At 40.3% G+C, this 17281-nt stretch overlaps 1 protein-coding gene across 1 annotated transcript; it reads right to left on the reverse strand.

The window, feature by feature from the left end:
* Positions 1-482: 482 nt before the first annotated feature.
* LOC135489312 (calcium uniporter protein, mitochondrial-like) lies at positions 483-17257 on the reverse strand. Its single transcript, XM_064774617.1, has 7 exons — positions 17172-17257; positions 15186-15258; positions 7803-7973; positions 7510-7614; positions 6684-6847; positions 6160-6363; positions 483-5370 (listed from the first exon to the last, which is right to left on the reverse strand). The coding sequence occupies exons 1-7, from the start codon at positions 17250-17252 to the stop codon at positions 5140-5142; spliced, it is 1029 nt and encodes a 342-aa protein (XP_064630687.1). The 5' UTR covers positions 17253-17257; the 3' UTR covers positions 483-5139.
* Positions 17258-17281: the final 24 nt, after the last annotated feature.

The raw sequence follows: 17281 nt of genomic DNA on the forward strand, positions 1-17281 counted from the left end.
ATCTTTCTTGGTGTGTTGTCAATGCGGTTGTGGCACGATTTTGACTGGTTGAGACAGTCACAACCAGACAGAATTAGACCTGGCAGCTCGCCGTTTGGAGGACACAGTGAAGGGACAGTCACTACTAGACTGAATCAGGGCTGGCAGCACCAGTCTTGACAGCGTGTTCAGATAGATTAGAGGGTCTCATCTCTCTTGATGTGTTGTCAATGCAGTGGTGGCACGATTTTGAGTGGTTGAGACAGTCATATTCAGACAGAATGAGACCTGGCTGCTCGCCGTTTTGAGGACACACAGTGAAGACACAGTCATTAAGGCTAGCAGTACCAGTCTTGACAGCATGGTCAGATAGATGAGAGGGTCTCAAACAGGCTGTTGTCTTGTTCTTGAGTTTGAAACTTCCATAAACATGTACAGGGCCCAATTGTTTTGATATATGATGTTCTTCTATACTGGTAAGAAATGAAAGATATAACAGCATCTCCTATGATATTACTTTATTTGACCAATATTAGCAGATCAGGATTGCAAGGATGGTGTTAAATATAAATCTATTATTTACATAAACAGAGATAACAATGATCCATGAACTCCTTGACCACATCTACACCTATATAGAGACAGTAGAAAGTGAGACAATTTCAACGAGATAATCCCATGCCTGGGAAGGTTCCCCAAATATTTGTGTTAACCCAAACTGAAGAGCACACTTTATCTTCAAGTAGCGCATCCAAATATACATTGGTTTTAACATTCTGTAGTTTAAGCTAAACCACGGACATAAATTTTCATGGCAATGGAAATTACTTTTTAGAATTTGTTGATTTATAGACTGGGCTATTTCATCCTGAACTCAGGCTCAGTAACGTGTGCGAGGGGATACGACAGACTCCGGATTATCCAGGATGGGTTTTTTTATACCATGAACCCAAGTTAGTCAACTCATGCACTTTATTTAAAAGAAAGCATTTCATGATGAATGAATTTTCAGGAAAAATAAATGGATCAAAATCATGTAGTTGTTTCAATCTACAGACAGCTTCATAGATCAAACAACAAAGATTCCTAAATTTAAAAAAAGGAGGTAAAGAAAAATCAAATGAATCAACCACCTAAAATACTATGTCGATAGTATAAAGCCAGTCGGGGTGCATCTGTTCCATATAGCCCTATAGCATGCAAGGTTGGCTCCGTGAATTTTTTCCTCCTAGCCACTTTTCATCCAAGTGGCTGTCACTTTTAGCCATATTGAGTCAGCTCTAGCCATTGGCGATCGTTTGTCCATCTTGGGGCCGACCAACCCACAGTAACATGTGCGAGAATGGCAGCCCGCCAGTACTGCGACTAGCAAATCAACGAACGATTCGAGGAACCCGTGCCCGGAGACTCCATGGCAACGAAGCGAGCGGGAAACTAGCCGATAATGTCTGCGTAAGGCGACCAGCAGCGCCACCAAAATCACCGTAGCGGCAACGGGTAGAACTACAGACGATAGCAAACACGTGTGATAGCGCGGCCGCCCGTAAATAATGATAATAGCGCGGCCGCCCGCAAATAATTTATGATAAAGTTTGACTGACTAACGATCGTTCCTTGGTGCATTTGGTGTGGAAGTGGATCTTTTTGATAGACTTTGATCAATTTTCGCACAACACTATTACTCTCTCGCCAAATCATGGCAATTCAAATTAAATTCGCCAGACATTGTTTTACATTCGCCACTCATGTGCAGCATTAGCAAGTGGCGAAAATGCGAACGGGCGCGCCAACCCTGGCATGTAAAATTGGCCTTTTGTACAGGAGCCTCTCAACAGGTTTAATTGCTTCGACACAGTTTCTCTGGTAGTGGGAATCTCAATCGAAAGGTACTCCTCCCCCGAGAGGAAGAATGGAAATTGCACTAACATTATATTCATATATGTTGTCTGTTTAAGAATATCTAACCGGTTCCCAAATAACTGTACAGGCACTGAATACATTGTAATTTCCTTTTCACTGGTTACCATGCACTGTCATCCTAAATAATGCATATGTTCTATAATTCGAAAATTCCCAACAGGGAAATCACTGACTGGACCGACAGATCACGCTTCGTCCTATCAAAGGTATTTTTTTGGGGGAAAAGCGTGTTTAGACAAACTGAAAACATTCAATGGAACATATGTGCACGAAACCAAAGATGAAAACATCCATCTTTGGTAAAATCATCACAAGAAGATCAAATGCTTCGACGAAAGTCTTCTCAACTTTGTAATCTAGGATGACCTGAAACCAGACAAGATACTGTAAAACCTTCTGAAAGTTTTTTTAACATTTAATACACGTATTGCAAGACCATCTTCTGAATGTTTGTTGATATTATGCAGGGGGTCTTTATTATTTTACATAGCACTTACCAAATGACAACACAAAAGTATGTTTTTTATGGACTTACTCATGGCTCCAACTACATTTTTACAGACCACAGCTCATGACATGAATTATTCCATGCACACTTTTTCTTCATCACAGGCTGTTTCGATGTCAATGTAACAATTATAATGCAAAATTGAGGTGTTTAAATACATTACAAAACTAGACATTGCAGTTACATGCACAGGAAAAAAACCGGCAGGCCAAATATCATTTGATTATTTTGAGCGTTTCAGTGAAATTGAGATCAAAAGGAACTACACTCTGACTGACCTGAAGTTGATCCAAAATACATGGGAGTGAATAATTAAACAGTGAAGTCAGAAGTATGGCATTGTAGATAGTAAATTTAAAGGAAGGTTGTATTCTAATCAGCATGCAACATGCAACTGCAAGCAAAAGTCACAAGTCAAGTGAGCCAATCTGTGTTGCTTTAACTTTCTTGATGAACTTGAGGTCAGCAAGAGGATAAAGGAGCAAGAAATCGTTCAAACAAATATTTTAGGTTAAAACTAGACTGTCAAATCAGTTGAAGCAAACTTACACTGAAGGAAAGACAAAGGCTTTTTGGAGAGGTCCTAAACATGATATTTTAAACTTATAACATTGATTCAGATATTGAAAGATCTGAACTAACTAGGACTGTATCTCGGTAAGAAGGCCTGACACACAAAATAGCTGCACTTCCACCTATTCAAGAACTGTGTGGCTATTTGAGACCTCATCAAAATGACCCAGTGGATCAGTAATAGACACAACGACAGGTGTTGCTGAAGATAAAATGATCTCCTGTGGAGGAGGTCCTAAAATGTTTCATTACCACTGTTAAATCCACTGCACCACCTGTTGTTGGGTTGTTAAAAAAGATAGGCTGTAGACAAGGCAATCTACAGGGAGAGTCACAAAAACCCGCCGGAATTGAACAGATGGAAACACATTTAATACATGTATGTCATATTCAAGTTACAAACAGATCAGAACAATTATTTACAATCCCTTTTACTCATCAAATTCATTATAAACCTGCAACTGCTTAAGTTTTTTTTACAAAATTTGTTGGTATATGTTTAAAGAATGGTAGCACTTCTTGACAACAAGGGAACTTTCAGGGTAACACCGAGACCTTTTTGAGAGAGACGGCATAACTAGTTTCCAGCAACCTGCTTACAGTCCTGTATTGAGCAATTAACCGTTATTGTGGTCTCTCTAAAAGTACCCTTTGTCCAAAGATAAAAAGTGCCAAACACTCTTTAAACGTATAATACACATGAATATAGTAAAAGTGATACATTTAGTGATACAATATAAGAAAAGCACGTTATGTATAGTTTTAACTAGGTGAAAGACGGACAGATATTAGGAATTTAAGCAACACTGTGAAGAAACATACATACAAAGTAGAAGATAGAAGATACATTATAACAAATAATTGAAATCTATCAGCTAGCCATTATTGCAAACATCCAGATATCTGACATGTAAGCAACCCTACTTCATATACACTCCTAACAAAACCAAATTTCTGAGATTTTATGCAGAGAAGATTTTTTTAGGCAATCACAAGTGCTTAATATTTTGATTTGGAACATGGAATAATGGAGTAAGCTCATGCTATGCTTTATCATTTCCAGAGTCCTATCACAGTCAATGTGGGTCTTTTCTTCAAGAGATATCTTATCCAAAACGGTTCATGATAATAATGATTGTTTTTACATAGTGCTTCCCACTGACATAGGGTCAGTTCCAAAGCGCTTCACAACAACTCTGAACTGTCACTATGATCTAGGTCTTCACAGAGGTATCATATGGCTGCCATCATTTAAGCGCTATAAAGCTGAGGTCAACCTTTGAAGGACAAAGCAGCGGCCAGACCAGGCTTTGTGAGATGAATCTTTCAGAGTCTACTGTTTGGTCGGTGCCTAGGGTTCATACTCAAGGACATTCTCAGTGCATGCCCCTTGAATGTGGAACTCACTGGGCCATGACCTGAGGAAAGAAACTGACTCCATCACCTTCCAAAAAGACTTGATTTTTCATTCATTCAAGAGGGCAACCTGAGTTTCTTCACAGTGATACTACAATGTAATACATTCAACTGTAAATCACTCCACTATGCATGGTATTACTAGTCAATTCTTGTCTCTCCTTGTAATCTTAAAGGGACTTTATAGGCAGCAACTATAAGTAGGCAGTATACAGTTACACAAAGTCGCAAATAGGGGTCTCTCGCATCTCACAGTACAACTACGTTGAAACTATGCACGCTTGTACAAGAAATATATTTGTGCTGAATTCAACTAGACCCAGGGCCCTTGTCACATTATGATGGCCAATTTAACTCCCCTGCTCCTGCCTACATAGTCCTCCTTTAACACCTGGCTCACAATCAAACCCTGTAAAACTGCCAACCCTCAAATTTTCACGGGCGTTTTATTTTTGCCAATTTCACGAATATCATTAAATTGCAATATCAAAGATACCACAAAGATTTTTGGGATAAACCGGAGTACATTTCATGCTCTTCTTTGTAGTCTGCCAAAATAAACATCATGAAAATACTATTTTTTCTCGCGAATCATAGAGATAAATAGCCGCCAAAATTTTCAGGTTGAGACAATAACTAATTTTTGCCAGATCAGAAAACTATCGAGGAGAATTGACTCTGCAACATAAAGTGTAAGTGATTCTACATTGATCCAACTAAATATAAATAACAATCTACTCTCCTTAAGATGCTCTGCTCTCGTTATAGTCGGGTTCATTGGCCTTTGGGCTCTGGATCTGCTGAATAGGGAGGTGGAGCTGCAGTGGATCACGCAGTCTCAGCAGGTCAAGTTCAACACTGTTGATCTCCTCTCTGAGCCTGTTGTACTGCGATACATCTAGCTTCGCCTTCTTAGCCTTATTGTGGAATGCAATCAAGAACTCGCGGTCCTTCACATCTGGGAAGATGTATTCCTGAAAGAAGGACAACATAGATATAGTTTCATTGAATTCTTGACTTACTGTAGACCTTTACATATGTGCATCCTGACAATATCGGGCCATTTCACCCGATACATACTTACTCCCAACATGCGTAAGGAGAAGTCGTGTTGTAGGCCCTGTTTGCAAGAGGATGACATATGTGTTGATATCTGGCTTGTGTTTCACTTCCCAGTGTACATTCAAGGCGTGGATACAGAACCTACTACCTGTGTTTCACTTTCAGTTGTAAATTCGATGCAAGGATACAAAACCTACTTTCCATGTTTTACTTTCAGATGTCAATTCAATGCATGGATACAAAACCTATTGCCTGAGTTTCACTTTTAAGCATACTTTCTGCCAAAGTGAGGATGCAGAAATTGATGACTTGTGTGTTTCACTTTCAGGTGTACATTCATGGCGTGGATACAGATCTTATGGAAACTTAACCCGCCTAATTGTAACTCGTCTCTCTTCCTTCTTGTGGTCACTAGACAGTCACTCACACGGTGACAATAAAGTCGGTCGTGCAGACAGCAAAATTGAAATCCAAGTACAGTAGAACCTCTCTATTAAGGACACCCTTGGGATTGACAAGTGCTGTCCTTAATAGAGAGGTGTCCTGATAAGAGAGGTCAAATTGAATGGAAACAACCAAATTGGGACCAAAACTAGTGTCCTTAATAGAGAGGTTGTCCTTAAAAGAGACGTGTCTGCTAAGAAAGAGGTGTACCCTAAGAGAGGTTCTACTGTAAAAGGTTTCAGTTTCGAATTACTTACCCTCTTTGTAAGTACAAAATAAGCGTACATGGCAATGGAGGTGCCATACGTGATGAAGTAGGTCACCGGTTCCATGATATCCCACGAGTACTCCCACCAAGTGAGACGAGCAAGGAAACCAAACTGGACGCCCATCAGAGCCAAGCCAACCCAGGCACCAGTGTTGGTTTTCTTTGAAGCTTTCATTGTGAGCTCATTCTTTATCTGCAGAGGAAAAAAGTAGGGAGATGAGTTGAGACGTGCTTCTGTCCTGTCCACAGTATGGTGCTGCCACCAACAGTGAGCTATTGAAACTACTCGAACTGGCCAGAACTTTTTATACTTCTACACACACACATACATCATTGAGTTCTGATGCATTTTAGATGTATTTTCAGCAGGGCACCATTCAGTGCATAATAAAAACAGCCTTCTGTTCTCTATGCTTATATAAGTATATCTCTGATTTGGCTCTCACCCAAGCAAAACATAAAGTGTATATATAAGGTCTGACAAAGTGAATAGATTATCCACTAGCAACCTACATCTTCTAATGGCTGTATCTCACTCTTGAGGTTTTCTAACCGGCTCTTGATCTCCTTCTCCCTCTGCAGTTGGTGCGTCTCGACATTCAGGGTGGAATAAAGCTGACCTATCAAAGTCTTCACGTCTGATAACTCATGGAGCTTCTCGTGGCTGTAGTCTTCTGCTGCAAAAAGGCAATTACGCGTTGTGATATGAAACATAAAGAGATGAAAATCTGCACTGCAGAACCTCTTTATTAAGGACACCCCTGGGACTGAAAAATGTTGTCCTTAAGTGTCCTGATTACAGCGATTACATATCAAAAAGACTCACTTGGGACCATAATCAATGTCCTTAATAGGCAGGGTGCCTCTTTATAGAGGTGTTTGTTAAGGGAGGTTTTAAAATAGTAGTGGTGGCAGTTCTACTCACTGCCTTGTGCATTTCAAATTTTTCAAATGGCTCCATTACCTTGAAGTTAACGGCAGCAGAAGCCAGAAATTAAACAGAAATAGATCGACGCTGCCTCATAACACAAAGTGTCTTAATTAGAGCTTAATTCAATCACGTGTGTAAATCCATCTCTCGAGACGACTAACGATCAATAAGTCATCTCGGAGATAATCACATTTAAAAGATCGGATGAAAAAGATGGCGGTTGGGATTAATAGCAAGGATGGCGAATGTGTTTTGATAAAGACTGCTGGTTACAACGATCACAGATTCTTGTTGCAGTTACCAGCAATTACCACTGCAAACGGCAGGTTCTTAAGAATCACATTTTAAGAATCTTAAAGAATCTTAAGAGTTCTTAAGAATCACGATTTAATATAAAGTGCAACTTACCTAAAGCTGGGGGTTTTACTTGAAAGGTCCTGTCGTTTATCATAATTTTGAAATTCTCTTGAAATAATTGTTCTATTGTAGTAGACTTGGCTATCCTCAGATCATCTGAAACAGAGACAAAACACGAATCATGGTCAGGTGAATTTCTTTAATGAATGACACAATTTCAAAGGTGGCTGTCTAGACTAGAGCCGAGAAAGTACTGGTAGGTCATATTGTGATCATTCTGGTCTGTCAAATTGTTTTTTCAAAGGAAACTGATAGCAAATATGAAATACAATGTACATGCTCACCTTCTGAGTAGATAGCAGCCCTGTCAATTCCACCATCTTCCTTCTGAAGATACGAAAGGAAGTCTCCGACAGTATTTGTGATTGGTTTGAGGGTGAACTGGCATTTCTCGAGGCGAGACGGCAAAGGCACTGAGATCACAGGTAGACCATGGCGGTAGTGGACGTCAACTTCTGAAATGAGACAAGGTGGGAAAAAATAATGAGACTTTTGATGAATCAAGAAGGTTATTACAATACTCAAAGCAATTCTCAACACTATTCTGAAAGCTGCCATACTGCCTGACAAGCCCAAGAGCATATTGATCTCTTGAAAGCCCATTAACTTTGGATCAATATATTGGAACTCAGAGCCAAATTGGATAAAAACGCAAAAAATCTAATATTAAACAGCTACGGGCCATTTTGTCAGTGTGCTGTTTCCCATCAGAGTGGGGCGGGAGAGGGGGAGGATAGATCATATGCCACTATCACTAATTTACCCCCAGAAATGCGGGTTTGTTCCCCTATCAGTTCAATTCTTGGCATACTCAAAGTACATGTTGATATCAGCATGATATTAGTTAGTGAAGGCCAGGAACAAAATAGAATATTTTCCAGCGCGTCTATTGCAATTGATGGAGAATGAATCAGATCAGACAAGCACCTCAAGCAACAAGGTGGGGATGCTGGCATGCCAATCGATCAACTCAGCAATTTCCACCTTTGCCTACTTTACAATGGTTTCACATCAGAATTTCAATTGCATACCCATTACATTCTATTCTAGGCTACACGATAACCAACACAGTCTGACTGTGCGGTGCATTGGTAAGTTTTAACTCTTTCAGTGCCCAGGATTTGGGCATTTTTGGGCATTGTCACTACCCAAAATCTCACAAAAATAATTGAGATACACTCATCAACATTCTTCAAAACCTTTGTCTTTACCTCCTGTTTCAATAAAACAGCAGTAATAAGTAGGGGCATGCTAGGATTATGTTCTAAATTTTTTTGAGGGAGTGGTATTTTTGGCCGATTTTCACCATTTTTCACCTAAAATGAGGGGTGGCAAACCCCACCCCACCCTCTCAGTCGAAAAAATTATTCAATTTGGACGCCCCAGGCCAGAGAAACCATATGAACCACATTTGAGTAGCTGGGGACATCTGGTGTCGTCTGGAGGAACTAAAATACCTTAATATTTAGGACGTACATGTACGTCCTTGGGCACTGAAAGAGTTAAGGTAGTTAGAAACTTACGTCTGCCTTAGACTTTAGAGTCTGCCTTAGACTTTAGAGAAACCTTGAAGTTGGAGTCACTCAACATACTCAAATCCTTCATGCAGGCATACATGTACGTTACATTAATATTTTTAGATAAGTTTGGTCTTAGATTGGTGAAACTAGAGTATGCACTGTACTCAATTTGTGTTTCGACAACTCCCAGAGGCAATTCCAGGAATACAGTGCACTCAAACAAACATTTAAAACACATGCATGTTATATCAAGAATTTTACAAAGACTAGTCTTTATCAATTCTTGATTATGGATTTAAGCAAACTTTGCCTTTAACAAAACATTCAATGGCAATGCCTCAAAAACATAATTCGGATTGTGCCAACTTCAGTTACTTTCCAGACATAGCTCCAGGGCATTCCAGACAAAGTTGAAATCAGAGCAAATATTTGCAAACCAATCATTTTAAAGAGCTTGTTTATTGCTTGTCAGCAGCAGCTCTGATGATCGGGTACATGATGATGTTGAAATCATAATTCAGCTGCTAAAGAGAGAGACTATAAATTATGATAGGAAGCACATACATTATGTGTTCATTGGTCTTGACTCCCCAAATCGTGGACATGGCAGAGCCAGAAGTGTAAAGGCATTGGGGGTCAGATGCAACAAGACAACTTCAAAAAAATCTACCTTTCCGCTACAGCTAGATGCTCAAGATATCAGCAGGAGACCTCTGAGTCAGAAAGCAATTATTTAACAGCTATTTTGCAAATGCAGACTGGGCTCCCAGGCATTTTTCTTTATAGCAAGAGATTTTGAAATCTCAAAGAAACCATTCATTGAAGACTGAAGCTTGTGAGCAGAGGACCCACTATCACCGATTCAGGTCATAAAGTACAGTAGAACCTCTCTATAAAGTATAGGGCACCTGCTCTTCTTCGAGGTGTCCGCTAAGTGAGGTTTCACTATAATAATCCTAGGCCTGGGTGAATATAGGCCTTGATTGCCTGTATGCTGAGCACCACCATAGAGTTGAAGTTTGACATTGTTTAGGCGAGAATTTGTGAATGGTTGTGCTCAAGGCAATGAATCCGTGACGGCCTCTTTGGACTTTGTTCGTAGGCCTAGCTATGCCTGCAAGTATGAAGACTTTGGTTTTCTCTTCGTGTTGAGAGAGAATTATATTACTATGCTTTCAAAGAAGGCGGTGAACTTGTCAAAGATATTTCCTTCCACTATAATAGCCAACGGAAATACAATCCGCTTTCCACTTCTCGTTTCTCCGGAAACGATCTTGAACATGATGCAAAATGGACGAATGCCAGCACCAAACGAGATGCTTCCCTTGTCATCTTTAAAATGCTTCATGAACAGAATGAATTGAAGGAGGACTATATGGATACATGGCCTACTCAAGTAAAGAAGCAATGAAGGCCGCTTATACAGGTGTAGGAAGTTTTTCTCCTGATATAACAAGAATGAAAAGTTCAAGGCAAAATTTTCAGGAGAGGTATAGAGAAGAGAGTACTTAAATGACCTGCATGATGACTGTATGTAAACTGCTAAACATGTTGAATACATCAGACATCAGGAAGTAGATGTAGCAGAAAATGCTAAACACCGTTACAATGTTGTATTTTCATATCACAGTAGGAATACATGGAATAAGTCTCGATTGGTAAGACAACCATAATGTTTAGGGTTGGTATGAAATATGTCTAAAGCAGATTCTGTTATTAGTGAGAAAATCACCTCCAAAGGCAACATGGTCTAGAAATCAGACACTTCAGAAAATCCAATTCAAAACAGAGACTTCTACAAAGCAGACACAATGTTATACTATTTCCAAATAACGCATCTATTTTTGTGATCAAAGTGGTCAACAAACATCTTTCATTTTCAAAGCTGACAAAAAGCTTGCAAATACACCAGACAGATTGCATGATAAACATCCAATAATCATCAGTTTTTCCGATCAAACGAACAATAAGTACCTCAAAACCGCTTGAACTTTGAAATCCAGCCTGAAAAACCTATCCCCTGTTATGATTTGCCAGGATCTTGTGACTTTCCACACTGATGAAAGAAGGGGAAATTGCAATCAATACTTTGTTGCTTATAAAAGGGTATTATCATAAGCCGCACGTACACCACCTGAAAATGGACCACTAATCTTGGTTCGCGAACCAATGCCGCACCATCGAAAATCCACCAAGCGCGTACACCAGCGCTGCAGCTAGTTATAAAATCCGGCTACAGATGGCGCGCAAACAATAAGCAGAAAGCGCCATTTCGAAAACGCCGCCTGGAGCCGAACCATCTAACTAGCTAATTGCCGATCCATTTGCGCGTACACCACGACAAAGCCGAGCTTTTAACAAGCCAGGCGAATTTGGACCATCAAGCTTGGTGGGACAAATTCGCCCGGCAATTTGTATCGGCAATTGATTGCCGAACCAATTTGTCGCGGCAATGTGGTGGTGTACGTGCAATTGGTCCACCAATATTTCGTGGTGTAAGCGCAGCTATTGCTTAAAACCATCAATGAACTTGATAAAGGGAACCTTCTAATCTTATTAATCCTTTCGCTGCAGGTGACATGTATGTACCATCACTTGGCGGGTGGCGTGCACTATAGTACGGTACGTCATGCCCCACTACAAACTTGGCAACAGCCTCTCAAAATCAGCCTTCTGTTAAAATGCCTTTCTTTGGTGAAAATTTTCCTACACAATATTTCTGAAGTAGTGGGCTTTTGACTGCGCCAAAGTAATGAAGTGCGTACTTGATCTGTAGTGAATAATTCGTCAAGTGAGAACCAAATATACGACAGGATAGCTACAAACAACATTATGAACACAGAGCAATCAAGGCAAGTATCATGGGAAATTAACCCGCGGCAACTGCACGATCAATTATATCAGAACTTATCTAATGAGAGCTGTGTGACATTTCAACCACAGGATTTGTTGGCCGTCAGACAGAGACGTGCGATTGAGAACAAATGCAAATACTGCAAACCCCCTTTTTTTGCGAGCTGAATATTTTTGCAAGAGGAAACCCGGATATTAACATCGCAAACTTTAGGGGTGCAAATTATGATTATATATGTTCAATACGGTTTTAGAAGGCGGTCATCAACACCGCATCAGCTGGCCTGTTTCCTATTAACAATCCTGGTGGGCCAATATTTGTGGACAATCATGAATCAACATGATGGAGGATAATAGGCATTGCAATTAGCACTTGCTGAATCTTGTACCTTTATTGCCTGATTAATACTGCATGATGTAGATGAAATCAACACCAACCGTCATAAGTCTATATTTTATTACATTTATTGTTTTGCATATCATGAAATAACAATGTGTAATCGAAATACTTCATGATGTGAGCCACCTGTGAGGCCAAGAAACCGGTACTGTAGCAATTATAGATGTATACCTTGACTTTGATAAGTCGAGTAAACCCTACCTCGTGACCTCGGAGCCTTGTGTGTCAAGATGAGGTTATCATTGTGAGCACGCTTGCCTAACCAGAGGCTTATGTTGTGTCAAGGCACACAGCCTCTCATCTCCATAAACTAATAACCAGTTGATGAGCCAACAAGACAAGTCTGGCGGCCATCACTCATCGGTGATAGTGGCATGCCAACTGCCTGGCACAATCTGAAGGAGGCAGTATCAAATAAAACCAGTAGCGCTTCCCTGCCAGTCAAAACATTTTGTCATCCTATATAGGGGAGCCTTTGCTTGGAAGATGGCTAAAAGGAATCACCTTACACATGATTTTTAAAGACAACATATCTCATGCCCCACAAAAGTACATGCACTACATGTACATGTCTGCAATGTTCTGCTACATCAGCTTTTAACATTCCACCAAATGAAGTCTAACCATGTACATATACTGTGCAACTAGTAGTACACCTGTACCTGTATAAAATTCACTGGCAAATCTCCCTTTTTATCAAAGTTGCCATCGTCATCGATTGTCTAGCCATGTGTGCCTGATAATGAATGGGTAGTTGTAAAACAAGAAACACAGAAACGAAACAGAAACACAGAAACACAGAAACGAAACGCAGAAACCAGTCTTGTGGCGAATTCTGGTCTGCAGACTCCATCTTGTTGCCATGGTTGTGGCCGCGAACGCGGGTGTAACTAAAACTGGTATTCAGTCGGAATGGAAGGAGGAATGCTCATTTCCCAATACCCCTTTTAGCCTCATCAACGTGTGCGCAGATTGGCATCCGGCCTTGATCGTGCCAATACACTACATGTATGTACTACACGGCGTAAATAGAAAATAGTCCTTCGAATAGCGAGTCCTGTTCTTTTGTACATTCCATGGCCTGTGCACGACACTTGGCTGAACTTCCCTACTGCAACCTCATTAACATAAACAGATATTTAAAGGGACTATTTAAAGGCAGCAGCTGGGCAGGCAAGATTGAGTTACTCCAAGTCCAAGTCTAGTGCCCCCCCCCCCACTTTACTCTATTCTAGTCGCCAAAATTGGTCTCTCACGTCTCACATAACGTCGAAATGATTCACCCATGTACTGGTACCGTACCTTGCATTTAGTGCTGCATCAGACGGGATTTGTAGGATGATCCTGGTACTTCATGTAAATTGAACACTACAAGGCAAGATGTTGCACTGCACCTTCATTTAAAGTAACATGCTGTAGGAATCGAATCGAACCTACCAAAGTACTACACCACCACCTCAAAAGACTTCACCCATATCGTGCCGCCCCCTCCCCCCCCCAAGTTGCTCCATGTATCCCCTCAACAACTCTATTGCATTCCGGCTGGCCGCAACCCACCAACCTCAGATTTTACTTTTAAACGACAATAACAACGGATTGGGCAAGGAAAGTATCGGCGTGCCACTTGATTCCAACTTTTATGAAAACCCGTTTGATTTTCGTTTCTGCGTTTCGTTTCTGCGTTTCTGTTTCGTTTCTGTGTTTCTTGTTTTACAACTACCCATAATGAATTGATCATGAGCAAAGACAATCAAGCAATTGTAGTGAATGAGAACTCTCCAGGGATATTCTTCCCCACGCAATGCCAATGGTTTCAATGACGGATTACACAATCAATACCCTTCTTTAATGCATTATGTTGCAATTTCAATCTGGCAGATTGTCACAATGTGTTTTGAGGAGATGGATACTGACGGTGCTACATACACATCATGTCAAGTGCATCTCTATGTCATCTCGGGCTATAAATTTAAATCAGATTGAGGCATTTCTGATAAAAGAAAACTAGACATAAAATGCTTGAGGTAGAGTTTTAAAACAATATATCCTCTCCTACTCAAAACGCTTTGCCTCTAACTCTAAAACTGTCCATTCTGAACCATCAGAGTTAATTGGTCCGTTACCTCCCCTCATACAGTGTGACGGATCCGGGTCAGCGGAGTGGATCCAAGGCTTGAGAGTCAAGATGTAACCATCAGGCTCCTGGTCGTCTAATCGTGGCTTACAGCAATTCACAAACTGATCTCCTGGTTCTCTTCCTGGTGCCACATTGATTTGTTTGCCCCATGGGACCCGCCCCTCCATTCTGAGGTCGTCATGATTCAATATCATCAGTGATAACCATGCAATCACGGGGATCAATCATCCATGTACTCATAGTAAAAAATAGTACCGGTAAAGGTCAATAACATGTTATGTGGTCAATGCTGCAATGACATCAATTATCCACTAACGACCTAATCCCAGGTGATTTGAGACGGACAGATAATGGGATCAATCCCAAACAGCATTCTGGTATTTTAGGTGGCATAGTTCACAGCTGAATATGAATTGCATGTAATCAGCCAGAACCAGATGCGATGCGAGGTATTTTAAGGAGACCTATCAAAGGTACATGTATTCTACATGTAATCTTTACAGGGGTATTTAGCACTCCATTCTATGATAGGATATCAGTGATACAAACCAGGAGCGTGGATGACGTTGTGGTTGATTTCCACTGAAGTTGTAGAGGTCCTGTCAACTCGGTTTATAGAAGCATCAATGAATGCCATACTATTATGAACAATCCTGCCTTCCTCTGGGGGATTCAATATTGAGTGCGCTTGCAATCCTCACTAGCAGCGTATTTCCTTGATTTCCACTCCAGCCTTGCAAATCAAGACAAGACTTACCATCAATAACTGGCGAAGCAGTTGTACTGTAGCATAGGGCGGGGTAGAGCACCTTGTGACTCCTCGGCAGCAGCTGAAGTGATAAAAGCAAAAGAGTGTTATCAAATCTATCAAAAAGTCCATGGACTCTTTCCTTTAGAGCCGTTTGGTAAATTGTCACCGATCTCCTCTCTTGTTTTTCACCTAGTGTGTGAAGTTCACCTAGTGTAAAGTGGAGGGCTTAAAATGTCAACGACCAACGCCTGATCACTCTAACTAGGTTTATCTTTTACGTTTTCATCACGTAGGGAAAAATGTTACTTTTATTTAGTAAGGAAATATCCAACCTAGGATCATGTGACATAGGGAAAAGTGTACTTTTAACAAAATAACCTACCTAACAAATTTTAGGAAATTGATGCAGAAAACTAAATGGAATGTCACCCTGCAAGCTTCAATTCTAAATATTTGGAGAAGTCAAAGACCACTGGGTGAAGGTCAGCTTAACACGAACACACATGTAGCGTTTCGAATATAGAATGTGACAGACGGACATCCCACTTTTACAGGGCCTCATAAAGTGTTATTCAACTGTGAAACAAGGTCAGGTTTACAGGGCATGTACACAGCCAGCAGGCCCTCTGTGCATAGACAGTCGACACATGGCATTTTAGGCCCAATTAGTAATTGCATGAACTTCAACTAAAGCATAAACACACTGCTGTTGAGAATGAAAAATAAAATTCAGATGTAGCCTTTTCCATGTCAAAAATAATTTCAATTGAATAGATAAGATGTAATTGTTATTGTTAGTACCCTACATTTTACTCTAGTTCTATACAAACCAATCACTTTGTCTATAACTCGACTGATTTGTCATGTCTCTGTTCATCTCTGGCTCTGTTCATCTTCATCCAGAATTCAGTTCAATATAAATGGTTTTTTGGCACTTGATGTGTGAACCACATTGACCTTTACTGACCTAGCTGTATTGAGGCACAAGGCACTTGACCTAAAGGTTGGCATATATTCGCAGATGGCAGATAGAATTCTATTTGGAGAATTTTTCATTTCAAACAAGTTTTACAATACAAAGTTAGTTTTGATAACATCAGACAACATATTATTGCCACATCGCACCATTTATACATCATTACCACAATATGCTTGTACATGAGGCCAAGGGGAAACAACTGGGTGTTTTGGGGACACAAATAGGGGGAATGCAAAAATAAATTCCAGCCATTTTGAAAAGGCCTTTTCACAGGCACCGAAATTTTACCATGACATAGAAAAAATCAAATCATCACCAAAAGCATTCAAAATATCATAAAAATTGGAAGACAAGGACAACTTCAAGTAAATTGCTTGAATAAGCTTATATATTCTACTTTTATGCCATGGTTAACATACGTTGCCTGTGAAACGCCAAGGGCCTTGGCCCCTTTTCAAAATGGCCGAAAATTTTTTTTTCACAGGTTGTCTATTGGCTGTCTTTTGGGGTCCACCTTTGATGTTTTTGACATCATCTCAGCTGCGATGTCTCAAAAACATTAAGATACAGAAGACGACAACCACCTCTTTCACATCCTAGTTGTCTGATGTCGTCTTCAGCTCTCAGTCTCGGGCCAAGGCACTGTTACTCACTGAGTAAGTTACTGTAAGTCTCACTGTAGCCTATGTAGGCAGAAAAATCAGTTGTTGGCTTTGCATATATAAAGTATTGAAAAATCACACTCGACCAACGCTTGGCAGTAAGTATTGTCATGTCAATGAATGCCACATATTTGGATATAATCACCACACATCTTTAATATTTATAAGATCACATCCTGTACATTGTCATTGTGTACAATGTATTGGAGGCCTACATTTTTGTATACAAAATGTACAGAGCAGAACAGGCAGAATTTCGAGTATGAAATTCAACCATTTTGGCGCTAAGTTTAGTTATGACATTCATGCATAATTGAAATATTGACATATTCTTGAAGTTGTGCTACTTACTAAACACCTTGGAGACGTAATTACTGAACCTTTGGCCCAAAATAATACTCCAGAAATACGACCGAGTGTCCTGGAAGCCATTTTTACGCTCTACTCGCACGCCACCTGTT

This window comes from Lineus longissimus, chromosome 1 (assembly GCF_910592395.1).
Source record: "Lineus longissimus chromosome 1, tnLinLong1.2, whole genome shotgun sequence".
Classification (NCBI taxonomy): Eukaryota; Metazoa; Nemertea; class Pilidiophora; order Heteronemertea; family Lineidae; genus Lineus; species Lineus longissimus.